At 34.0% G+C, this 26,631-nt stretch overlaps 5 protein-coding genes across 5 annotated transcripts; all 5 read right to left on the bottom strand.

Annotated features, from left to right (window-relative positions):
- Nucleotides 1-680: 680 nt before the first annotated feature.
- Nucleotides 681-5,850, bottom strand: LOAG_17686 (amiloride-sensitive sodium channel family protein; the record flags this gene model as incomplete). Its single annotated transcript, XM_020450351.1, has 14 exons — nt 681-817; nt 1,025-1,144; nt 1,703-1,789; nt 1,880-2,022; nt 2,224-2,315; nt 2,548-2,710; nt 2,909-2,971; nt 3,191-3,351; nt 3,449-3,608; nt 4,353-4,393; nt 4,592-4,781; nt 4,979-5,060; nt 5,412-5,566; nt 5,745-5,850. The coding sequence occupies 14 exons, from the start codon at nt 5,848-5,850 to the stop codon at nt 764-766; spliced, it is 1,617 nt and encodes a 538-aa protein (XP_020305990.1). The 3' UTR covers nt 681-763.
- A 1,679-nt stretch (nt 5,851-7,529) lies between these two features.
- LOAG_17685 (amiloride-sensitive sodium channel family protein) lies at nt 7,530-12,042 on the bottom strand. Its single transcript, XM_020450350.1, has 14 exons — nt 11,802-12,042; nt 11,519-11,663; nt 11,162-11,414; nt 10,772-10,973; nt 9,977-10,135; nt 9,596-9,657; nt 9,333-9,478; nt 9,059-9,178; nt 8,886-8,940; nt 8,740-8,790; nt 8,405-8,576; nt 8,194-8,285; nt 7,879-8,066; nt 7,530-7,741 (listed from the first exon to the last, which is right to left on the bottom strand). Exons 3-14 carry the CDS (start codon nt 11,325-11,327, stop codon nt 7,664-7,666), a joined length of 1,491 nt encoding a protein of 496 aa, XP_020305989.1. The 5' UTR covers nt 11,328-11,414; nt 11,519-11,663; nt 11,802-12,042; the 3' UTR covers nt 7,530-7,663.
- Nucleotides 12,043-12,729: 687 nt separating this feature from the next.
- LOAG_03800 (hypothetical protein) lies at nt 12,730-14,601 on the bottom strand (the record flags this gene model as incomplete). Its single annotated transcript, XM_003139337.1, has 5 exons — nt 12,730-12,918; nt 13,279-13,479; nt 13,606-13,697; nt 13,790-14,034; nt 14,525-14,601. 5 exons carry the CDS (start codon nt 14,599-14,601, stop codon nt 12,730-12,732), a joined length of 804 nt encoding a protein of 267 aa, XP_003139385.1.
- A 397-nt stretch (nt 14,602-14,998) lies between these two features.
- On the bottom strand, nt 14,999-19,029 carry LOAG_03799 (hypothetical protein; the record flags this gene model as incomplete). The annotated part of the gene is made up of 7 exons (XM_003139336.1): nt 14,999-15,276; nt 15,735-15,928; nt 16,135-16,259; nt 17,044-17,199; nt 17,344-17,450; nt 17,683-17,854; nt 18,931-19,029. The coding sequence occupies 7 exons, from the start codon at nt 19,027-19,029 to the stop codon at nt 14,999-15,001; spliced, it is 1,131 nt and encodes a 376-aa protein (XP_003139384.1).
- A 2,857-nt stretch (nt 19,030-21,886) lies between these two features.
- Nucleotides 21,887-26,125, bottom strand: LOAG_03798 (hypothetical protein). Its single transcript, XM_003139335.2, has 6 exons — nt 25,705-26,125; nt 24,684-24,791; nt 22,956-23,084; nt 22,736-22,857; nt 22,478-22,612; nt 21,887-22,388 (listed from the first exon to the last, which is right to left on the bottom strand). The coding sequence occupies exons 1-6, from the start codon at nt 25,736-25,738 to the stop codon at nt 22,284-22,286; spliced, it is 633 nt and encodes a 210-aa protein (XP_003139383.2). The 5' UTR covers nt 25,739-26,125; the 3' UTR covers nt 21,887-22,283.
- Between the last annotated feature and the right edge of the window lie 506 nt (nt 26,126-26,631).

Genomic DNA, 26,631 nt, shown 5'->3' with positions numbered 1-26,631 from the left:
GCACTATCCTAAGACATGATAATAAAATAACCTTTTCATTCGTTCCGTTTCTCTATCAACAGCCGTTGATAAATCTGTTTTCCAATTTGTATTACCTTTCTGTTTTACAAATTGGATCTAAAAAAAATCAATCAGCCTGACAATAAAAGCATAATATTTCTACAAATACAAATTAAAAAAATTCCTATCAGTGAATTCCCTTCTTTCATTCACCGCCCTCTTTCCTTTTCTTTCAACTTCCCTATTAAACGCTCACTAATGCACATGATATGAGAATCAGTGATTAGGAAACTGAAACTTCACCATTGAAACAAACAGAACTATAAATCCAACGGCTTGACTTATTTATTAATGAAAGCAATTCCAAAGAGTTTTCTTAACGGATTGTATGAGTGGACTTTACTTAATATAAGGTCACGACCAAATCCCAAAATTGTTCACAATAGCAAGATAGTAGTTGAAATCATCGAGAAATAGCGCTTAAATATCTAGTGGTTCTATCTATTAAACAACAGTTCGAGTCATATTAAGATACTTTCGAATTAGGTTGTTCAGCAAATGATAATCGCCATAAAATAGTGAGAGAATTTCAAGTCAGCGATCAAGAAGTGCTTCATAACACAAAAAATAGTAAATAGTTTAGATCAATTATTTTATCTACAAATTTGATACTGAACGCAGGATTATCAATCTAATTACATTATTGCTCATATATAATGATCCAAGCTGCAGTTAATATATTGATTATCAATATAAAGAATGGTCAAACCACAGAAACGCATCGTTTGCTATCGACATCTTCAACTGTCGATGTTAACTGCAAATAGAAATTTGAACACATACCTACTAATGCCAATTTACTTCATTGCAGTAAGAAGGAACTTTTACTAATTACACATTGCAAAGTTAATTTGCAGTGAAAAAAACAAATTTCATCAGAATTAATTAAACAGTTTTTTTTTTTCGGATTCACTTCTGAATTGGCACAATAAAAATAGTTCGTGAAACTATATCAGTTCCTTACCTTATCCCTTCTTAGCAGAACATATATTGAATCAACAAATGTTTCCGCTTCCAAAATTGCATTAGCTTGTTCCGGTGTCAATGTTAACGACAGCATTTGATCCAATTCTCGTTGTGGGCGCTGAAAAACATGACAGTGTTTTAATCATGAACAAATCTCAAGTCGTTAGCAAGTTAAAAGATTACTTTTCAATAATATTTTGTACAAAACTTAATTTCTTTCAATGATTAGTGAACTAATATTGAGACACAAACAGAATGAAACCAAAAGTACAATAAAGAGGATTTAAAATATAAAAGGAACTGGGACGAAAGTAAACAACGAATGCAATTTTCTTCTCAACCATAACTGCACATCTCCTATCTAAAATTCCCTTTTCCATGTGAAATATGAAACACATAGTGTTGTGCATAAGGTAATTTCATACATTAGGTGACCTTTGTAAGAAGACTAAATCTAATCTTTTAGAACAGAACTTCAGAGAAAAAATTCACAAAACAGGTATTTTACAATAAAGGTGAAAGCGGTAACATGGAAATCAAAATTTCGCAATTACTAGCGACTTAATGAATCTAAATGAATCTATTTGAATTTCCTGAAATGCCTTCCTGAACTTTGGCTTCTTGCGGTGTTTAAGTTTATTAAAAAAGAATTTTTAAACACTAATAAGTTATAGACTTCAGTTGTTTGTGAGACATATCCAACCATTTGGTCTGGTATGGAATATTCATTTATGATTTCTTCAATGCGCAGTTTTCTCTCCATCTGAAATATGGAAATTCTTTTATAATTGATGACTAAAAACAAATTTAATAGTTGCAGAGTTAAATGAATTGTTAAAATTAGCTTAGACACCTCTCGCTTGGCTTTCTCTTCGAGATAAACAGCACGTGATGAAGAAGCAAGTGCCCAAATTGTTTTGAACAATAATAAAATCAGTTCAAATAACGAAATGACACTGGCACCATAGAACAGACCCATATCGCTACCGATTTTACCTGGAACTTAACATCTTAATAGAGATAATTATCTTAGTCATGTTGATGTCCCAAGAGTGTTGATGTCCTCTGTATTACAGCAACACATCAACTGAACACTTTACACATCGAATTCAGTAATTTTAGCTTAACCAAAATGGATGTGAAATAAAACAAGTCATTCACTATATATACATAATACGAAACAAAAAATAAGCTTACTTAAATAGCTTGACAAATCGGAAAGTGTTGACTGCGAGTACATCTTATACTTTTTTGAAGCAAAAAACACATGTGCAGTTGCCAGATTGTTCCTTAACCAAACCATATATGATCAATTTATTCTGCAAATGCTGCTTTACATACAGCAACATCCAGCCATTTGTACAAATAACGGTATGACATTAATTGACCTTCAATACTTTGCGTTTTGAGTATGACCAAGAGCAAAGTGGTAAGCCTTTTTAAGAGATAAACCCGGAACTCTCAAAAAATTATGGAAAAAGATGATCGGAATAAATCCAAAAAAATTAATTTGCAAATCACCTGACATAGCTGAGCTTATAGTGTTGTTGCAGGTTTTCCATATATTTATTCAGTGAGGTAAGAATGTTGTGGATAATAGAATTCTGTGTAAAATAAATAAAAAGTTCACATTCCGGTGCACAATCTTGACATAAGGGAGAGTAGGTAACATTATGCACAATATCTAAAGAGCAGCAATCCTGAGAAATAAGATTTGGGGATATTTGCTCAAAATCATGGGAGGTCATATAAAAATGAGACACTGACCAAAAAAGAAGAAAAAGAGAGAGGAAAGAAGAGAAAGAGTTTTTGCATTGTTTAAAGTGAAAAAATTTATCTATAAAGATCAAGAATCTCTTAACGTAATTCTTAATATACTTACTCGCAATTTCTCTGTAGTTGCTAATACAATCGAAGACCTCTTTTGGGGAGCAAAGCCTACCTTCTGCAATATAATTACTTCAAGGATTCAGCAGAACAGTACTTGGTACTAAAAAAAACTCCACTTAATCACATACTGCTGACACGCATCTAATCTGGATTTTTATTGTGTTGTAACTTTTTTTTTTACAATTTCACGTGCAAATTTACGTTATTTGTTTAACTCACTTTTCGTTAGTGATTCTATAGCTTAAGGTAAATCTTGCCGCTTTAAAGGCTTCACCTTTCAAAATATTATATTGCAAAGGAATACAACCACAGTTCACAACGAAATATCTTGCTATGCAAGCCATTTTACAAGCTGAAGAAGAATATGTAGAATTGCGCCGTAAAACTGACGGCCAAGCACTACGACAGGTGCCTCCTTTAGACCGCTCCAAAAAACTGGTACTGCAAGAAACCAAAGCTGCTATTGAAACATAATGAATTATACTTCATTAAGCGAATTGTATATTTAAGTAATAACAATTTAAGTAACAACGAAGAATTGACCTTAATAGGCTTTAGTCCTGCAGACAACTTATTGTTTGGTGAGACGACAAGGATTTCAGAACTGACATATGAAATAGTATCCTTATCATGGACATACAGCCGAAAACCAGGTTCGAAGTTGTCCATAAACGGTTGTCTTATTCGACTACCTGAAGTAGCGCTTTGCTGCTGGAGCAACGGAAATACTATATTTAACTTAAAATTCTTCAATATGAAATTCAAGTGCGTTCAAAAGACTGCATAGATTACATAATAAAATAGCTATGGTGAACGGAAATAAAACAAAAGTATCTGTACTAGATTTACACTCAAACTCAATAAATATGATACCTGTATAATTCACCAAGTAAACTTCATTGTAAGACTGGTAATCAAGCATCACTTGAAATCTGAAGAAGAAATTACCAATATCAATTCACAAACAATGAAGAATCTCATATTAAAATTAATTGCTTTGTAAAAAACCATTCATTTTGTTACGGAATTTAAAAAGAGTACTCCTAGAAATCTTTTCACATTATGTAATCAACAACATGAAAATAACACAGCAAACCGAGAATTCGAGGACACGAATCCAACTCAGAATCATAAAGTGACCGTAAAGTGCACTTTTGTGGGCAATACTTTTATGTGCTTCCTAGCCCCGTCTGAATTAATTGAAGCTGCTAGTTCTTTATGTATTTCCGAAATACCTCAACGATTAACCCCAAAAAAGAAAGGCCTGAAAAATGAACAGCATGCGATGCAAATTATGGTTTACCCATGAACGGATCCAAAGTGATAGGAAAGGCTGAAATCCTTGCTCAGTTTGTTCCAATCAAACTGGAAACAATATCCGAGGTCGGTAAACACAGCGGTTGAGTACCTTTCATTACAGCAGTTGAATATGATACCTTCGAAAGCACACTGTACAAAGGCTTCCTCACATTTGAAACTATAATAGTGATTTTCAAAAGGTGCGTTTCACAGGTGTAACAGAATTAACCATGTCTGATGAAGTAATAGCGGAAAAGCTGATCATAGTATCCGAAAACAGAATCCTTGAAGTCAATCTTTCACTAAATAAGTGAAGAAGTTAAATGATCGAGACGAAGAATTTTCACTTTGTATAACTAGATTTTTGAAACAAAACCTAGCTTCCTTAACGAAAGATTCCACTGTAAAATTTTTATATGTAAACATATAATCTTGCAGTAATCTTTCTCCGTCACAAAGATTATCCATATCCATAACATCCATTTTAACAAGGCCTTCTGGTCGCAAAAAGATGTGCAACAGATACATTAACAGTTCATCGGAAAAAGTTGTGGTTCTCTTCAGCTCTGAAAAGTATTTGAATATAAATGCAAGCGAAAAATGAATACAAAACGTAAGTATTAACTAAGATAAAAAGTCTACGTTTTTTCAAGAAAAAAAGAAAAAGGAAATGTAGTGGATTAATTTGTCGCTTGTGACAGCAAAAAAAATAAATTGCGCAAGATGAATAACAAATAAAAAAGTGCTGAAAATATCGTCTTACCTTCAATGTAATTACGTCGTACAGGATTATGACTGCATATCGTTAATGATGGGCCATCGGCATAATCATATACTATTTTCACCTAAGTTTTGCAAACTGTTAAAATTATACAGTAATTTCAGGAAAATCTGGTTTACCAGCTGAAGTTAAAGTGAAATTAATATGTGCCTGGGATTTATAAAATGCTTGCGCATTAAACATGCTGCATATGGCTGTAAAAAAATCACCAATAAAGTGGAATTAAGTAATCACAAATTAAAGAGTTTATATAAACTCTCATTCTATCGCTTTCTGCTTATATATGGTACGTAGCATGGTATTTCGTGAACTGTATTTAAGCCTATTTTATTGTATTTCCGGCACAGAATTCCATTATTTTAGCTTCTGCTTCCAAAAAAAGAGTTTTACTTTACAAGCTATGAAAAACATTTACCTGCGTCGTGATATTCTCCGCCCTATATTGCTTTGTTAATTCTGCTAGAACGATGACAAAAATTACACCCGTTGAGATAGCTACAAGTAGCCAGAATAGACGTCCATAAGTTTTTCCGGCATAAAGTCTATAACAGCCATGCAGCTTTGTCGTTCCTGAAAATATCCAAATAGTTCGAAGGTTACGAAATAAACTCACATGACAAATGCATGCAAAGTAATAGTGAGAAGTCGGTGTATTTCTGTGACGCATTTTGAATCAGTTATTTTTCGTTCCAACAGCATATTTGATTTCTTATTCGTTTTTGCCCAAAAAAGGGAAAAGAGGAATTACCCATCATCTGTAAGAATTCTCTCTTAGTCGCATGCTCCACTAAACTCCTTCGAACAGCAACTTCCTTAAGCCAATTAATTAACCGCTCGGTTTGTGACAAGGCCATAATTGCTTGACTTCGAGAAAAGCGTTCGTGGTATTCACAAAGTAGGCGTAAAATCTGAACCAATTTCAAATATTTTTTGTTGCAGAAATGAGGAACAAAGCATGCAATCAATGAGAACTAAATATTGTCAGGATACATAAGAGATCAATGAGAGATCAATAAACAAAATGACAAACCATAAGAAACTGAGTTTACCTTAAGAACCTTAAGAATAGCAAGAAAGTAGAAGACAATACAAAGAGATGGCAAATCAGGTAACCAATGTTATTTCATCTGGTGCATTTTGACGTTTTGTTAAAACAGAAATATTGTGGGAACGATTGACAAATGATTTGAGTTCAAACAAGACCGATCCTACAATAATCAGTCTGAAAGAAAAGAAGCTCAGTAAGATGGAAGAAATTATGAAATGTATCACACAATGTTTGCTTCTTTCAGTTCGAAGGAATGGAATTCATTGCCGAATAAATGACTTATTAGATACTATGAAACTTATCAATATGTTAATTATGATTAAAATTCTGGCTTGTTTGGAATAAAGACCACAAAATAAGCTGCTTTAGAACGGATGCCTACATATCTTGTTTTATAATAAGCTTAATGGCTGCCAGTCAGCGTAATATGATTGATTTTTCAGTTTATCCGAAAAAAAGCTATTAAGATAGCTTATAGATAAGTTCAGTAAGCTTATTAACAATATCACAGGAAGGATGTCACGCTTCAAAGTAACTCAGTAATAAGGATTCATTCGTTGCGCCGCTTTGCCTCACTGACGATAAAGTTTATAGTTTTATATGTAGGGTTTGTGAGCTGGAAGGGTGATATAGGGAAGAGGAGAAGGAGGAGAAGGAGAAGGAGGTGGAAGTGAGGGGAAAGAAGAGGAGGAGAACAAATGCTATGATTCCATCAAGCGGTATATGTGTAAGTGTTGATACTATCATAACATAACAGTTAAAAGAAGTGGGATAACACTAGTGTATTCCGTACTGTCACCATTATCGGAAGAGTTTGGTGATCATGAGGAATATTTACCAGCAAGGTTACATATTGATAAAGAATCCAACCATTCATTCCTTCCCTCCTTCTACCCTATCTAATATATTGAATATGAATTACAAAAAACTATTTTACTTCTAGCATGTTCATTATACGTACCACCTATAGGCACCTAGTCTTGTTATTCTTTCCTGATTAATAAGCAAACAGAGACTCTGTAAATATTGGAATTGGTTGATATTCATTATGGCCTTTTATTTAAGATCTCCAATAACATCAGGTTAGGAAAGTAAGGAGATTTCCCGCAATCTTTGGACTCAACTATACAGGAATTCACATCAATTCTTTCAGCCATTTTCCATGTTCATCTTTTTCTTGGTAAACTTGTGGAAGATTTCAGGACTTGTATAACAATTACTGTAGTTAAGTACTTTTTCCAAATCCATCATCTTACAGGTCACATAGGATAATACGTGAGCCTGTTTTACGAGGCTTATGCTGACGGACAGAATGTTATTTTTAAATTCCATTTCAAAATAAATTTGTGATGCCGTTTGTTCATTATAAAATAATACATACTTCAGCAGTATTCAATTATTTTCATACAGATGTCTCTTTCTCGGAAAAAAAAGTTCGAAAAACTTTTATGTCAAGTTTTAAACCAAAAAAAGTCAATACAGACAAAATGAGGCAGCCAGCAAACAAGGCGTATGATAATCATTTGACTTGTTGATACATTCTCTCCCATTACCAGTTCAGTCAGCAGCCGAGATAAACACTACCACTTTTTAGCTTTTTTCATATCCTCAATCAATTTCTAAATTGTGTTCTTCAGATGAGTGACCATTTTCTTCTGCTCAATTCGTGCTGTTCCATCACAGCTTCGCCTCGAATGCTGCAACTCATACATGATTTCAGTTTTTATTTTTGGAGGACGGAAAAGAAAAAGTAAAAAGATTTAGGTGTTTAAATTTGAAGTCACGAAGAATATGAAATGGGAGATATTGGTTTATCTGGAACTGAAAGCCTTACAGCAGCGATATTGATCACCGTTGTAAGGCGTTTCTCACGATCACGTTCTTTCTGACGTTTATGGAACATGTATTCACGACGTCGACTAGAAAATGCAATCCAAGCTAGCTTGGATAGAAATATGACTAATTCAATGACTGTTATTACACTTGCTCCGAAGAACAATCCCATATTTCCGCCAATATTACCTAAAAATTATATTCCAACGAATGCTCGCAACAAATGGCTTTCTACTAGTTTGCGTATTTTTCATTTAGGATTTTTCCTCAGTGCTGATGTAATTCTATTAGAGTCATTTGATATCAAAATTGTTACTCATTACGTCCACTAGTGACATTGATTGCATCTGTTCATTCAATAAGTAGGACATTTCACGATAAAAGATATTCACCACAGCAAAATTTTTCCTGTAAAAGTTTCAGGACAAATTATTTTTTCTTCTGAATCGCAAAAAATCAATGAATTGAATTATGAATTATACATAGCTCAAGAAATATTAGGGAAAAGATATAATTATAAACCATACTTGATATGCTTCTGAGTCCATCTGCTGTCAATATTTGTCAGCCAATCCATGGCACTTTCAGAGAATCCATATCCATAAGTTATTGATGCCTTATATTCATGAGTTACGCAGGACGTTGGACAGATATTATCTGCGCATTCAGGGCCATTGATATTGTTTGTCCGATCAGCAACTGAATTTGTCAAGGTCTGGTATCCGGATTAAGGAGAAATGAAAATTTTCGGGTATGATGAAGTTCAGAAAATTCTTACTTTATCCAAAAAAAAAAAAGTAGCCGTATGGAAGTGCAAGTTTAAGTTTAAAATAGCTGGAACTCTGAAGATTGAAAGAATTACCTTGAAGCATGAATGCGTGTAGTTCGCTTGGTGTACAAGTATTCAGATGAGCTAAAAACATTGAATATAAATTGAGGAAATATTCAAAACCGAATGGAAATTCAAAATTAGCAGATGAATGAAAACTGGAATTTTCAATGTCTAACCATCACCAACGCTGTATAATAGTGGAGTGCAGTTAATTCTTTGTTCATAATATATCTAAATGAGTAGTTGTATAAATTAAGGAAATGGAACATTATCATTACAAAGTTATGCATATGATAGATCTTATGAGAGAAATAAATTTAGATTGGTAAAAAATAAAAAAAAATAGTACTTGTTGACAAAGTGATGCACAGTTTTTAGCCGTGTACGGCAAACGAAATGCTCGCTGAGGTGATTTTAATGGCCAGGTATGCGTACAATTTCCCCAGTTATCGGGAGTAAGGAAGTGAAACTAAAATAACTTTTGTTGAATTTTGCTCAAAACTTTTGCATAGAGTAAAGATTCTTGAAGGATATCTTTAGACCGGTATATACGAAGTATTACAATAACACTTATTTTAACTAATACCAAGAATTAACATTGAAATCCGATTCTAAAAGCATACAGTTTCTAAATTCAAAGCAATATATGCGCGATAGGCGGGTGAGACCGAAAGGCCTTCCGTATAAGAATATGCTAACTCATTTTCACTTCGAACATATAATCGAAAACCATCTTCTAGATTATTAGAAAAAATTGGTAGAGTATTTCCTAAAATAAAAATTTCTTATTTACACAATAAACTTGTGATGTGACAAAATATAACTTCAGCTCACTTCTTGGACCCGTATTCTAACATAAACATGCTGAGTTAAAATTCAAAGCAACCTTCTTCAGCATAATTAACAGCGATAGCATCATTTATTCCAGCATCTAATATCAGTTGCAATCTAAACATTATGTCGCAATTAAATCTATGAATAATCACGAATTTGCTCAATAAGCTTTTAAAATACAAAATAACAGGCGTGGTTTTCTGCCTTATTGTTTCACTAGTCATTCTGAATAACATTCTATTTTACAATTTCGAAGAAACAAAGGACGACCTGTTAGTCATCAAGTTATACTGGTAATTGTATCGATTAATCTATTCTAACTTCCGTTACCAAAATTTAGATTTAGGTTTACCGCTTTCGTTTTTAATTCCTTTTGAATATGAATTTTATGTAAAATGAATTGAAAATTGCATTCTACAAAAAGCGGACATACCCATTGAAAATGCCTGGTTGGGTCTGATTTAATTTCATGTCATCGAGCGAAAATACAAAGCATGAACCGAGATCAGTGAGCACTTTTCGTGACATTGCACAACAATCTAACTTAGTACCACCCACAGAACAAACTTTAAGCATCTCATGACAAGCAAACCTGAATTTAATTAGTGGATTCTGTGTAACAGAAAACTGATGAGACGAATCATGGATTTTGAATGCGATATGTGTGACTCAGCGAATGTGCATTAATTTATGTCATTCATTCCGTAAAAATTCTGTTTTTTTTTCTTTTTTTTGAACACATCCAAGTGCTCGTGTCTTTGGTTTCTTCAATGAGGCACTTTCTTATTCATGATCGTGTTTGTAAATGCTAATTAAATGCACTGCTTGCGATACTACATCGACCAGTAAAACAGAGTCAGGGAAGTTCCGTTTCGACTCGCTACATCGAGTAGTCGATCAGTTTTTTCATCCTATCTTAGGTGTTCATGTTTAACTTCTACCTTCTTCACAATGGAATTTACAGAACTTGTAGTGGTACGTCAGGGATGAACGTTTTTGTTAAACACGGCCTTTGTCAACAAAACCAATAATGGATAACATCTATAACAAAGAATAATTTCTTAATGAATACGGTCTGAATTTATGAAGCGATCTGTACTTTCTATTCATATGTTTCATATTTGCATCGTTTATGATGCAAATGAAAAAATCTGCCCTTTCAGATAATAAATTCTCCAAAGCAAGTCAAAATACAAAATATTGAAAAAACGAAGTCAAATATTAATACCCAGCTCGTTCGAAGAAATTTTCGATATTAAATGGATACTCCGTAAAAATATTTTGAAAATATTCATATGCTTGTCGGCCTCTTTCGATTGTATCGTTGTTAGCATGTAAATATAAATCTTCCACTTCACTGTATGCCATCGTCAGATAGCGCAATAAGTCGCTGGTGAAATAACCCGCACCACTACTAGATTCATTCAAATCTACACATAACACAGTTCACATTTCATTTCTAATTGGTTGAAATTAATATTCACAGCTTATTGTAAACTTCAAAGTACATGAAGATCTCAGAAGATTGTAGTTATCTTTGGATGAAGCTGCTTGTACCTGGATACTCCCTTGCTAGATATCAATTCCAACAATTGGAAATTCCAACAACTGGACTTACACTGAACATAATTTTTGGTAATTGGATTATAGTTGCATACGGTTACTGCAGGTAGAGTAAGCACTTCGGCAGGGACAAAGGTCACAGATGTTGCGGTTGGATGCGACATGAAATATGCTACCAATATATTTATTTGAAGTGATAAGAACATTGCAGCAGAACACATTACCGAACACCAAAATATCTTTCCATATCCCTTTCCTTTGTAGAGTCGTAATGGACCATGTAAAGTTGTACTGTCTATAACTGTTTCCTATAAGACAAGCATTACGCAACTTTCTGAAAACTAGTAAAATTCAATTTTTTGTGCCTTTCTCCAAAACTGTCAACTACTGATAGCAGAGTGAAATGACTCACACGAAAAGTGCTTCGTTTCCTGTTCAATGGAATCTACTCCACTAGCATTTGCAATACGTCGTAACTGTTCTACTGGCAGTTCAATAAAACTTCCACCAACTAAACGTGCTTGAAAACGATACGATTCGTCCATGGTAGTGTCCATCTGCTTGTATGACATGGAGATGTCAGTTTTTAGGCAGTTGCCTTAGATGTTGATTTAAAACTTGTTAAGATTAGAATCAAAAAGAGAAAGAGAGAATCCTCTCAAATGTCGTGTAAGGATAAATGAAAATAAAAGCACCTGGAATTTACTGAAGCAATTAAATTGAATTGAAAAAGTCTTCTGTAACTTCGACTTTCAATTCCATTGATCCAATTAGAATTTATTCACAGTTATTCCAACATTCAAAATATATTACAATTCTTGTTAGCATGAACCACTGTTTCTATTTCATGATAAATCTGATCAAATTTTCTACACTTAAGTAGACGGTTAATACAAACAAACAGTAAGAAAGCAAAATAAATGCCGATGCAATCAGTTCTTTTTCAATTATGATATTCATATATGCTTATAAAAATATCTATAGCAAACAGTTGTGTTTGCAGATGGCTTGCCGTCAGAGCACATAATGCTGCCAAAGCAGCGAGAAATACAAAGGATGTTTGTTTAAATCACTTTAATTCCTGAACGATAAAAAAACTATGTTAATGTTTTCTTGACTCCTTGCGCGAATCGATGAAGCACCATTGATCACATTGATGTGAATGTGTCGTCTCAACTTACTTTCAGGATGAAGTGGAAAACATTTTCGTTTGATTTGAATAAGCTTTCAAATGTGTCGAAGGTTTTAAAAAATCAAAATCTGTGCAATTTTCCCTTCTTTCGATCTCAAATTCTCAACACCTCACAGTTCAAAAACACCATATCCAAATTTCGGAGGATTGCTTTAACTCAATGTTATCGTTGTGATGTAACTTTCAGAAACATTTGGTAATAGTCTCAAACCCAATATTTGGGTGTTGGTATTTGTTTCTGATAAAAATAAGTGAATTTATTTTTTCTAAAACCATAAATACTACAAATATATTAAAAGTATAGTGTGAATTTTTTTAATTCACACAAACTGCGAGGCGTAAAACAAATTTTTGTACAAGCAAAAGGTACTAAGTTATTCATAATAAGACATAATGCAAACAACAATTGTATTGCATTACTGATGAACTGCTTAAAAGTTAAGGACAAAATCATGGATAATTTGAGGAACTGATGGATTCATACCACAAATAACCAACATATTTGGGTCATTAGGATTAGCCAGGGCTCCCGACTTATCTGTCATCCCTACCACAATCAGTTTAGCATTCGATATACCCATTTGCCGGCGATACCACTGAATAGCATCCGTTGGTTTCATCTTAAACAAAGTTTACATTATCAATGGATTTAAGTGATTATTCGTAAGGGCTCTATCGAGCTGTTGATACCTTTAACTCTGATATACGAGTGTTTTTGCACCAAAACAAGTGAAATGAATGAAAGCTTTCACTTGTGCCTCAAAAAATTTTAACTAACACCAACTCTAAAAACTACAACAAATACTGACAGCAGCATTTACTTTAATATACTTTGTTCAAAACCAAAACATTTCCACTGTATAACATTTGAATAAAAGGAAATTTGTGATTGCAGCTAACTGTCTCAGTATGAACGAATTTCTCTCTGTTTTATTAATTTGATTTTGTATAATTTGAGAAGATGAAGGAAAGAAACTAACGGATTTAACTGAAACATCGTTATCCGTTAAAACAATAAAAACATCCACGCATACTGCATGTTCAATTGCCCAGCACATCGGTTGAGCACAATCAGTCTTACCATATCTCAACTTTTTGGCAGCGGTTAAGTATTCGCCTAAGCTCATGAATCTGTTCCATTCCAGAGGCATCAAAAAATCGGAAAAAGCCAATGTGATCACCTGAATAATTCTAATTGTAATTGATTTTTGAGACTTTGATTAAGATGAGACTTACGAAGATAAATTAGTAAACTCACAAAAACAAGAAAAAAATCGGTCTACATCATAGAATTCCAAATGACTTACATTAACTTCATTTTGAATGAGCGCCATTGACAGCGTGGCTGCTGCTTGACTACAAGCTAATGTCGTACCCTGCACAAAGCTGTCCATGCTATCTGCAGTTATAATTGTTAAATAGAAACCAGGGGAACTTAGTTTATATGGGCTTGACCTTTTAAAAAAAGCTTTGAAAAAGGAAGCAACGAACCCGAAATATCTACTGCTATAAGATATCGTCTGCCAGTCGCCTCAATAACATTCATGCAATTATAAAATGCGTTGTCGAAGGCTCTTTGGATCAATTTAACTGGCTTCCATATCCGATTCCCTTTCATTTCATGTCCATGTTCGTAACTTGTTTTGGCTAACAGTATTGCAAGTGGATGAAATCGTTCTTGTCTCAACTTCTCAATATTAGCCAATCTTCTGACAATCAAACATATTGGATCATCACTAAAACGACTTTTATTGTCGTGGACAGATTTCATTTTAAAATCTTATTTAACCATTGAATATATTCAAATCTCATCATTCGCTCTTGAATTCACACACCTTAAATCAAAAAATGTAATGCAAAACTATTTGATCAACTTAAACATTTCCCGCACAGTTACTTTGTAAAGTTCGTATAATTTTCGTGATCGTCGTAAAAAAAGGATGATATTTTCTTCAACACGTCACTGAGATAATTGAAACTGAAATTGTAAATGTTTCTTTAAAAGTGAGAGTAGTCATTAAAAATTCAAAGCAATATTTGCAGACTTTATCAAGCATTATCTTGCTCAAATGGTCATTTAATTTTGCTCACAATGTATGCTTTGAAAATACATTGTATTTAATAAATTGAAGCTTCAGAAGAAATGACAAGTTGAAATCTTGAAAATTTCAAACACAGATTGAATAATTGGAAATTGATAAGAAATTGAATGACAGAAGTCCTCACACACTGGTAGCATCTTCGTCAAAAAGGTCAATGCCACTCATTTTGTCCATGTTTTTCAACATCGTACGCAGTGACATTCTTCTCAGCAAAGCACCCCAAACTTCTTTGGAACTGAGAAATTTCTGTGGAACTTGTTCTTTTTCAAAACCTTAAGGCAATGACAGTTCACATGGGCTTAACACAGATTTACTGGTAATTTCCAGTTCTCTCTTTGTTATTTAGTGGCTTTAGAAGTAGTGATAGCAGGGGATATTCGGTATTGTTATTCGAGTTCCAATTTTTGAATGAAATAAATGTTCGCCTCAGGGAAATTATAGTGTTATTAAGGTTTAATGCCCTATGTATTTTTCGGCATTTATTGCAATTAAAAAAATGACTATCAAAATGGCAGATGCAGCTAATTTTTTTTTCTCAATAGACATGTATCCCGTAAAGAAGCGGACAATTCAACTCGATAAACTCCAAAGGACCAGTTCAATAGAATAAATACTTGCCATACTGAAGAATGAGCATAACTGCCTCGTCTACATTTGCAGATGTCAAATCTTGAAGTCTATCAAAAGCATCAATATACTCAGTTCCACCTATGACTGGATTAGCTGTTCCTTCAACCCCTTCTGGAGCCTCTATCTCTCCAGCTCGTTTTAAATTCAACTCCTCTAAATTTTTTCGCACTTGTTCCGCCTCTTCTGGATCTAATCGGCCTCGCTTGGATTGTCCTTTCGGTGATAATTCTTGTCGTCGTTTCCTATCTTTTTTTCCTTTTCACTCTCTAAGACATTTATGTTAAGATTTACTTTCAGCACTTCAATAACACAGAAAAAAAAAGTTAATGTGAAACAAAGTTTATACACTCCCAAGACTAATGCAAACAATACTTTTTATAGGCTTTTACAGGCTTTTGTGGAGAAGATCAGAATATAGGCATCAGTCTTAATACTGTTCAGCTGGAAACCATCTATATTCGATAAAAACAAATTGCTATTTTAAACGCCTCAACAACACTGCTGAGGAATCCCGAGGACAGAACTATGCTACTCCCTACCCTACTGGTAACTTTTTTCGCATATCCGTTCCAGTCGGTCCTGAATCTTTTATGCATCCTCACCTCAAACAATCTGAAAATTACGATAGTGGAGAAAGGGACAATATTCAAAATAATATATTTCGTGCAAAAATACTGTCAAGTGGTTCAAAGGACAATGAATACCTTTGCGACCTCTGGTAACATGTTTGAAAATGTTTTCATAGTCGTTTTGATGATGCCAGTAGTTATATTCAGGCGGAAAACTTTGTTTTGGATGGATATGGCTCAGGCAAAACAGATCACGATGCGAGTAGCATATACGATGACGATACTTGGTGACGATGACTGCAAGACGATTTGGAGTATGATTGTAATACCTTAAAAAATGTCGTCAAGAAGAGCAAAGCTGATCAAATAAAAATCTCCACAAATGCTTTAATACACAGCAAGATTGTTTATAACGGCAAGAGTGGGCAGAAATGAGAAGATGACAGAATGTTAAGACTTAAAAAATTCAGGACGGTGAAATATCATCCATTTAAACTTGTTCGTAATACAGAAAATGAAAGAAATAAAACAAAACCATTTAATAACAGTTGCACGCAACGCACGCCCCCAACCATTAGAATCTTTCTTAAGTCCACTTTCCTTTGATACCACTTTGCAATACTTGATAAACGTGAATAAATGAGTGGGTGTGATACACACCTGCAAACATCTTTAGCAAGCCGCATATTTCCAGCACATCTTGAAATTGGCTACATATTCCCCACCTTATCTCAACTCATCTCCAACCATAACATTCTTATGCCTTATGAAAAAACTTATGCCGAAAGTTCATTTTGTGGATAGTTACCTACTGATTACCGTCTTATGAGGAGTGTATGTCATTCTTCATAAGACGGTAATCATACATTCAGGTATGATTACCGATTATATATGACATACATTTATATGATTATATATGACATATATTCAGGTTTCTATATCCGCTTTTTAGATTTTGCACCCGCTACAGATAATAATTGTTTACCAAGCCGTTGTATATATTAAAGAGTGATGGAAGTTTTTCTACCCGTAGTTGCTGGTAAACGCTCGCAATGAAAAGCCATCACTGGACAAAGGGAAGCTCTTATAATTAATTAATCCAATTAATCCAAATCCAAGGTAGCAAATATTATCTTTCGTTTTCTCATAATAAGCAGTATTTCTTGAATGAGCATATAGCAAGCAAATAATTTAGAAAATATTACGAAAATTGTAGTTTTTTCACTTTAATTTACTGGATATCTTCTTCCGTAATCTTTTCTAGAAATGCCAGTCAAAATCTCTGTGGTAATGATATGCTTAGTGACACTGAACACTCAATATATATGGAAAGTACTAAAACAATATTGAAATGTCCAGTTAATCCAAATTTCATTTAAAAACCTATTCGGTTTAATCCAGATTTTATTCGAAAATCTATTCGATTTATTAAAGGAGAACCAACCTTGTGCACAGCAAAAAGGGCTACCTTCTGGAGGCATCCTTGATAAGCCTTTTCCATAACCGGTCTAATGTCCCGGCAGACAGCATCCGGTAATAATTTTTCTCCTTCCTCCGTAGTTTCCCACGGTAGCTTCTTCTTACTTTGAGTATCACAAACCTAATTCGTAAAACGTTTCCAATATTTTACCAGTTTTGATCCTTCGTGTAAACTAAGCATAAAATTTTGGAAAAAAATTTAACTTGCAAGTATGACAAACTTTACAACTTTATAAAACTGCATGTATAAACAAGTGTAATAAACTTTATAACGTGCGCAAAGTGCCAGAGCCATCAGTAGCGGTTCTTTTTTCGAAGTATGATTTGATCCCGAAATTTCCAGAATTTGTCGTAAAATTATCAGCCCTTTACCTACAACAAGACATAACACAGTGGAGAGGGATCCTGAAGTTCGGGAAGTCACTTGCCAAGTAAATCCAAACGATGAAGTAGTAAATGTGATAAATACAAGGACGAGCTAGAATATTGTTTGATAAGATATTCCTTAGTGACTATCACTACGTTGGATTTTGGTAGTTATTATTGGTAACCTAAGCATCTCTTATGAACTATTCAAAAAAAAAAACATAGAATGACCACCTACCTGATTGAATAATACGGCACAAACCGGGGACTAAAGTGCATGTGAAGTCTTTTTGCCTTGCGAAATAAATACCGTCAGAATTACCGAACATCAAAAAGCGTCGAACAAACTCTTCGTCACTTCTCCATGTTAGGAAAAACTGATTCCTAACAGCATCAATATGTGTCGCTACCTGAAATGATAATTATACTATTTAAAATTCTGGGAAGGGATGAGTGATAAATTTGATTTTGCAGAAAATCTAGACTTACCTAGACTTACCCCATTAAAAGAAAAAAACTCTAGTTTTTTAATTTATCTAATAAAGGCTTGATTCAAGATTGCTGAGAAAGTTATTGTAATAGGACTACCAAACGGGCTATTCACTTTTTCCGGAAAGGTCATGACCACTAATTACATCTCAGAATACTTTTAATTCACATTTATCCAGCTACGACTACCAGACCATTGAGATTAGAAAATAAGGAATTAAACAGTCTAAAATTATGATAATGTTAATAATGCTAGTTTATTGGATAACTAAAAGCAGTCAAATATGGAAAGCTGCTAACTAGCAAAATAAAATTTTCAGCAACATAGCGCATCTTGCTTAATATCAATACTAGAAATGTTGCTAGCCCATAGTATTCTCAGTTGTTTAAAAAAACGGTACCCACCAACGTAAAAAGTCTCTACTAACATTTCAGGTTTTCAAGTTATCGGGACAATGAAGTAGCTAAATATCTGTCTGATTATGTCAATACTAGTTTATTGGATAAATATACAAAAAACGGCTGCGCAGCCAATTGAGAAACCGGAGAAACTAAAAAAAACGGCCTCTACTTCTTCATAATGCCGAAGCTAGTAATTCACTGCTTTCCTAAACGTTTTTCCAATCAAAGGTGCATCAAATTTTGATTTCAACCTAGACAAGGCTGAAATTTTTATTCATGAGTGAGTGCGCGGTCAATCATTTTGCAGTAACCTCAAAAACATGGACAGCGTCTGGCAGAATGAATCAACAGTGATGTATGATGATTTGTCAGCGCGGTGTTCTCGGGCAAGATTTCTTTTTTCCATATTGATATAGCTTCATCATATTTATCGAGCAATAATTTCGGCAAAATAGTGGTGGCAGTATTAAATACTCGTAGTTGACTTTTAGGAAGTTCAGCGTCTCAAGTATTTAATAAGAATTTCCTCAACCGTGTAGAGATACCAGTTTGATATCAAATAATAAATAGTTTGGCATTAAATGTGTAATTGTACCTGATTTTGTTGCTCTAAAACACACACCGCATACGCAATGCTCAAACGATATCGCAGATCATCCGGATGACTAGATGAAAGATATTCTGCTATGTTCATAACGCAGTGGATTTGAACTTTTCAAGTCCTGAAAAATCAGAGTGCTTGTTGACGTTTGTTTCTCTTTAGCATTAACTAAAGTAGTAAAACTAATGCCCTGCTTAAACAGGAGTTGAACTAAAAAACTTGCACCGAAACTCTAAAACAGTAACTTGGAAAGGAAGGTGATATGCGCAGAACCCATTAATGCTGAATAGTTCCTTTCTATCAAAAAAGAAAAAAATAAAAGAATGTGCTAAATTTTTGTCTTTGGATCTACTTTGTATTGCATCTTGATCTCGGCAAGTGCATAAAGTTATCGCAAAAGACAGAGGTAAATATTTTGCATAGATAAATGCACAGATAAATATTTTCATCTCCCTTTTTTTAAGGAAGATTCTTGCTTTTGCACACCACAGAAGCTTCAAGTAGTTTTCTTATGTGAAAACCAATAGTTTCTACCTTGAACAATCGACAACATGTAATACCTCATAAAATTAGTCAATGAGATCAGTAAGAATAATCAGTTCCTCGTAAACTGGATTTTGGATTCAGATAAGACTATATCACTGACGATTATTCCTACAACGTTTAAAACTTCATTGAGCTGTCTACGATCCAAGAAGTATGTAGTGCATTGCATGCATAAAGGTCAAAATAAGCTTAAATTTCTTCGAATAAAATTTTATCATCTTATAAAAAAAATGTTACAAATACTTCATTTAAAAATAGTGAACATGCACCATTTACCGTAAACCTACCATATGAAGAAAGAAATTATAATGGAATAATTCTAAAAGGACTATTGCCTTGCTTTTCTTGTGGAAACCTACTTATAAAGTGATAAATTTGATTACGTGTAGATATACGAAAGTTGGATCAAAACTCCTGCATTTAACTCCATTTAAAGGTGGTAATATTAAAATATTTTAAGCAATAACAAGTAGCGATCACTGATATCTTATAACACGAATTCGATTCACTTTAAAATTTCAATATAAAATATGAAAAGTTGCAAATCAAGAGTCAGTACAACTTTCATTGGAAATAACAAATGAATAAGGGGGATTTGTAACCTGTAAGTCGAGGTGGAGCAAAAGTATTACTTTTACTTCTGTTTCATGCTGGCATTTTGAGATACTGGTGCCTGAAGTCTTTCGTCTTTTAAAAATTTTCAGTGAGAAACATAACAACCCAATAATGAAATAAATAAAAAGTGTTATGATCATTTTCATGAAAATCTTTGCTAAGAATGCTATATAATTTATTGGATTTTATGCATCAGAAAAGAGATACAGGAAACGGTTGACCTGTCCCCCAAATTCGAAGAAGCACAACGTATAAGAGGAAATACTAATACAAGCTATTGTAGTTTCCACCTGTACTTTGGATATCAGAACCATGTCGATAAAGACACCGATCTGAACTCATCAAATTCCAGCAACAGAGTTTTTTCATGTATAGACCACATGTAGGCCTTCCACTTAAAAAGAAAAACATTCATCTGGTCAGCAATGCGAAAAGCAGTCTTGAAGCAGATTTTTGTATTCAGGGCTTCAAACATGAAAGTTTAGTGAGTTTTGGAGCATTTATGTTCCTCACGAATTTAATAAAACTTATAGGAAAAAGTTAACCCGACTGTATGTAAAACAACATATTTCATATAACCAATAAGGGCTAACGATTAATTATGTAAAAGTGAACATAATAAAATTTAATATGTTTCTAGTTCCCTGATATACCTTAATTCTAAAAATTCAAAAATTTCCTTTTTACATAAACACCTAAGGCAATTTTGCACTAACCTTTGACAAACTTCATTGTAAAGCACAGCCTCAATTAGCAGCTAATGAACCAAGCTTCTACTGATTTCTCGTCTCCGCCAATTAACAAGAAATATACCTCTTTTGGTTTCCATATGCTTTAAGCAAATCTATAACAATTTCCTGCACAAACTGTAAGAGAAAATCCAAAATCTTACTCTATCCAAAAACTTTATATAAACGTATAAGAGTTCCAAGGTGAATGAGAATGATTATAGTACGAGGAAATCGTTCGATGACCTATATGTTAAATAGCTGTTTATCCAAAAATAAGCAAATGTAAGGATTAGTCAAGCAGGAATTAAAAAACCAGAAATAAAAATTTCATCTATCCCGGACCCGAAACATATTAACTAGCAATTGTTTTTTTCGCCGGTTACCAGAGAGTATCGCCGGTTGTACATAGGCCAGGATTTATTTAGTGCGGTGAATCAATCAGATGACGTCCTACAGAAATCTGGAACCACACTCTTGCAAGTGTTACTAACGTTATTGAAATGAAGAATTCATCCGAAAGGCTTGAAGAATTGTCAGATGCAATACAGTTTGTAGAACCGTCTATTTTGCATACACCATATGAATGTGCTTCTAAAAAGTTCATCTAGTGGAGATGATATCAAGGAAAGGACGAGAGTATGTTCAAGAAATGCAAAGCAAATCTTTTGATTTTTAATGAACTCAGAGTTTCAGCTATAACACACTAAACAGAAATATTTAGCTGCTGTAAAACTAGCCAATCGTCTCGAAAATCGGTACTCGTAAATTGTTATATATTGGGACATATTTTTAGGTAGTACATCCAATCAGAATTCCAGTTTCTCCTTAACTTTATGGATTTTGAAACACACAGTCAGCAATAAATGGCTAGTGAAATTTAACTATATAAATTAAATATAAAGGGTTTTCAACAGGTTGAATCTGAAAGGTTTCAATCAACTTAGCTTTTTCGAATTCTAAGAACGTAACCTACAGCTAGTTAGCGATTTCTTTCGTCAATCTAATTATATTTGAAAGCAGACTGGATATTTACACCACATTACAAGATTGAACCTTCCCTTTATTATAAATTTCAACTTAGGACAAAAAAAAGGTCCAAGTTTGTAATAAATATGCAAAATTGATAATCATTCGAATAGTTAGAGAGAATGGCTATCCATATCAGCACGTTAACTGAAGGACAGAATCATCACAGTTTTTTTCATTTCAAGGCAATCACTTTTCATATTTTTTAAAAGAATAGCCAAAAAAACTGCGTTAAAAATGTAATCATGGAAAAATATTGCGAACACATTTCATACACGAAATTGATAATAAACAGAGACGTTTTCCTTAATGAAATAAATTATGTCCTCATCATCTGTTCACTACACATCAGTGAATAAGAATAATGACCTATATCATTAATACAGTAGTATTAATGACTGATAGTGATTCAAGTAGCGCACTGTGATATCATAATAACAGCAGATACTGTAAAGGACATTGAACAAAAGCATGACGTTCTGTACGTACCAATACTCGTCCAGCCATAATTGAGTCAGGTTGCGCAAATACCACCTAAAATTGTTAATGCTATACAAGTAAAATTTCACTGAAAAATTAAAAAACCTTTATTACTTCAGTGATTGAAGCAGTTCAGAGCTTACCTGGTCACGATAAAGCCTCATTTTGGCTTCAGGTATGTGGACGTTTTGCCTGAGCAACATTGGCTGCTCACCAGGTTGCACCAATGCAACACAAGTACTTGGGAATGACATCAGTCGATCTGTTCGGTCACCTGTCTAAATCATATCTGTTGTTACGAAAATCATTAAAATATCAGAAAACCTTAGACCATGAAAAAATTGTAAAAATCCTTAGATTCTCGAAAAAGCTCATAAATGCTCACTGAAATAAAATAAAACCTTGAAACCATACAGCCAATCAGGATCCCCGTTATCAACAACTCTCAATCGATCGCCTAAGCATAAGGCTGTGTCAGGTCCAGCTGCGTATTCATGAATGACTACATGGGAACCTTGCAGAACTGCAAATAGTAAACAGTGTTAAAGAGCTAAATTGTAGATTTTGAAGAGAAATTGAAGACTAAAACGGAATTTTGCAAAGAGTATTTGATAAATGTACCATCTGAAGAGCTAATGCGACGTGGAGTTAAGCTAGGAGATGGTCCTGACGACGATCGACTTCGCTCGTATTCTGATATGTCCCCGGAGCTATTGTTGCAATGTATAAGTTTCGGTGTTAATTTGCTCCCTAAACATAATTGTCGTAAAATATGGATAATAAGCCAAAGGAAGAAAAGAACTAAGACAAGTGTTCATTTGCTGCTTGTCAAACAAAATGAAAATCAAAGATAATTTTGTGTCAAAAGGTGAAACGGGAAAGTAATTGATACATTTTTCCGTTTCCCAAATGACAAATTTAATCGAAAACAAGGAAGTATTTTGAAAGATTGCAAATAACCGACCGGCATGAAGTTAACTTTAATGCTGCAAGGAAGAAAGAGCAGGAAAGTAAGTAAAAACTAAAAATGATTGAAAATTGCCAAACTACTCTCTCCATCGTAAGGTTTGCAGGAATAAACAATACAAAGTGAATTCCTGTTTGTACAAATAAAGATGTAACATGCAAACATTCTGTTCCTTTACTCTGGATAGGTGCTAACCATAGTTCCCGACAACGGTTAGAGGTACTAAAAGTATACATTGAGCATCTGACTGAAATGGCTCTGTGCCGCAGATATTATATCATATTTATGGGATATCTGTAACAGCAACATACCTACACGATCATCTCCCAATATAATCTTTCTTTGTCAAACTTTCCCAACTTCGTCATTTTCATTGCTAGCTTACTAAAGGACAATGAAAATGAAATGTTCAAATTTTCATGGAATCTAAATTTCTTTTATATCCATTCTCATCTTCAATAGAAATATTTTCCTAATCAACGTCGCAAAAATGTCACATATTCGGTGATTTCGTTGAACAAAAGTTCCTTCATTTCTTGCTAATTTCATGTGAAAGCAATCATTTATGGTTTCCAAGATTTTCGCCTTTAAATAAGGGTACTCCTGTCGGATTACCGAAATTAAAGGTATGTTCAAACAAAATTTCTACATTATCTAACAGATAGGATGATGAAATCTTGCAAGTAATAAAGCGATGAAGAGGATATAAGCTAACAGAAAGACTGCATAATACAAAGATATCATTGTACCTACACAATAGACAATACCAAAGGGCAGCCATACCTCCATGATAACTCGGATGGAGCTTACAAAACTCCTCTCTAATCCTTACATACATATAAGGAAAAATCCAGAACAGTTCGGTTTTTCACAACCGAACAGACGATACATCCTCTTCGCTTATTTTCCATGATTGAACCGCAGACAACGACATTTTCCCATATCTGCCACCACTGGACGGCAAACTACGATATTCTTTCTATTCGCTAAACACATTTCCCGTAATATATTCCCAACTAAACGACCTATCAACTAGCTGACAGTCAAATTATTATCGAAGGCAACGACAAGGAATTTGTTAGTTGATCATATTACTTGCTTATTGTATAACTCATCACTGTCTACTAATTTATTGGGTAATATACTTTTTATACCTTTTCTTGTTGTTAACTAGTAATATTGTGCAAGAACAACATTACATCCCGAATAAATCTATCTCGCTGAAAAACGAATTCAACAGATTAGCTTTCTCGACAGCTCTTATCTTAAGAGAAAAATAATGGAAGTATCCGCACACGGTAAATATTATAGAATTTCATTTGCACTAATTATTTAAGTATAATAAATGTTGAAGAAAATTCCTTCAGATTTATTAGGCTTACTTGAATAAACACCACTTGCAACGGACGGCGGTGAGTCAGCACAGTCCAGCGACAGCGATTTCATTTGTTTCTGCAGCTTAGGCGGACGGCGCTTCCCTCCATTTGTACCTGCGAATAAATTTAGACTCCGACCGTAATAAGGTTTTTGAAGTGTTCTGGAGATTCATATTAGAAAAAAAGATTAATCAGAAATAAGTTGTCAGGATATACTGCATATTTCGGAGTATGTCAATGCTGTGTAACACGAAAGAAGTAGGTCGTTAGCCGCAGTGGTCCGCTCATACGGCAAGATTTTGTTACTTTCGGACGAATTTTAATTAAGCCGAGGGTTTTTCACCCTAGAAACATTTGAATTCTCATTCTAGTACTTTCAGCTGCTTCTAAGTTAAGCAAAGCTAATATTCGTACGAGTGTTGAGAATTGAAATTTATTCCTAAGAAGTAGAAAAAACTATATCCGGGATGATGTGTTTGAGGAAAGGATTCAATAGGCTCGTAAAAGTAAAAACTTTTGTAAAATCTATGATTTCAAGTACTTTTTTGCTCAGAAATTTGTCATTTCATGCGTCCTCGAACTGATCAGGTGGAGTTCTAACAATGGAAAATGTTTCGAAAAGGCCCCATAGATTTGCTTTCATCTATTTCGCCAACAAATTGTATTTCCATCTTTCTTCCGCCTCCTCGACCTGACCCCTTCTCTCTGCGTTGTCTTAAGATATCGTTACCTTCGCAACACTTCTTCATTAGTCAGTTTGACACACATTTTGGAAAAAATCGGTTTTTGCTATCCATTCGCTATTTTTCTTGATAACTGTAGCCAAAAGTTGGGTGCAAACAAACATGAACCTCATGACTTTAAGAAGGCGAAAATATTCATTTTAAATCGAACCTTCTTAAAATGCAACTTCAAGCACCAAGGACTAGAAAATCAAAAACGGGACTTGCAGTCAATTCAGCAGTTTGGTTATTAGTTTCTCTCAGTTGACTTATATGTATAAGGACTTTCAAAAAAGTCAAAATACCTGACTGGTCCAACTGAGGTGTTGAGCTAATCATAGCACCACGGTTACAACTTGCTTCGGCGTATCCAGAATCTTGTAAAGAAGCTTCTGACAAATTGCGAGGTGACGGTGTAGCGGAATCAAAATTGTGTGTTGATGAACCTCGTCGGCCGTAGATACCAGTGGCTTGCTTCAGTGCCAAGTAAACCGGATCTACTGCATCTGTTTTAGATTATATTTACAAGCATGGTCAGGTTGAATGAGTGGTCAGATATAAACTGGTTTGGGGAGGGGTCTTATCCTTTTTTTATTAATAAATTTATTAATTACTAACTGTCCGTTGAGTCAGTTTCTGTCAAGGAATCCCTTGTAATTCGAATGCAATTGTTTTGAATTACAACTTGGGTAACTACAAGGTAAATTTAGTCGTCACATGTAATTTATAATTATATCCCTTTTATTTAATAACAAACGCTAAATATAAATGAGCGGCGTAAAAAAGCATAGGAAAGGAACAGGAGAGGGATAATTATTGTCCATAAGATTATAAACGGCAATGAATAGTTTCCACTGATTCAATACTTTTTTTTAAAGGAGGAGTTAAGGCAATTGGGCGTAATTATTTTCTATTTTAAATAAACATTCAAGTAAATAAGAAAAAACTGCGTGAGTGGAGTAACACAGTCGATTTTGGTTATATTGTTCTCATAAGTGAGCGTTGAGGAACTGCTGAGATTTGATCAGAAGCAATAAATTTTAACGGGAAATTTGTTTGCCTGATGCTTTTTGTTCTGAAGATGAGTTTGTTTGTAAAATTTGTTGAAATTGGATTCTCTAGTTGGAAAAACACTGGGTATGGATTTGTAACACATTTTAAAACATATGGCATCAGCAAATCAACTTTCCAGTTCAATTCATAACACATATCTGTAATTGTCGCGAAAGTCG

The sequence above is a fragment of the Loa loa genome (assembly GCF_000183805.2).
Source record: "Loa loa unplaced genomic scaffold supercont3.113, whole genome shotgun sequence".
NCBI classification, from domain to species: Eukaryota; Metazoa; Nematoda; class Chromadorea; order Rhabditida; family Onchocercidae; genus Loa; species Loa loa.
This window is presented reverse-complemented; position numbering and strand designations above follow the sequence as displayed.

Bases quoted from the DNA above. Each gene is read 5' to 3' on its own strand.
- LOAG_03798 (XM_003139335.2), bottom strand. From the start codon at position 25,738: ATGATTAGCTCAACACCTCAGTTGGACCAGTCAG. The intron at 23,085-24,683 runs GTAAGCCTAATA...AATTATGTTTAG, and splicing joins TGCAAGTGGTGTTTATTCAA to GGAGCAAATTAACACCGAAA. The intron at 22,858-22,955 runs GTACATTTATCA...TACTATTTGCAG, and splicing joins TCGCATTAGCTCTTCAGATG to TTCTGCAAGGTTCCCATGTA.
- LOAG_17685 (XM_020450350.1), bottom strand. From the start codon at position 11,327: ATGTGTTCTGCTGCAATGTTCTTATCACTTCAAATAAATATATTGGTA. The intron at 8,941-9,058 runs GTACTATTTTTT...CTACTCATTTAG, and splicing joins GTGCATCACTTTGTCAACAA to ATATATTATGAACAAAGAAT. The intron at 8,286-8,404 runs GTATGGTTTATA...AAACTTTTACAG, and splicing joins TGGACTCAGAAGCATATCAA to GAAAAATTTTGCTGTGGTGA.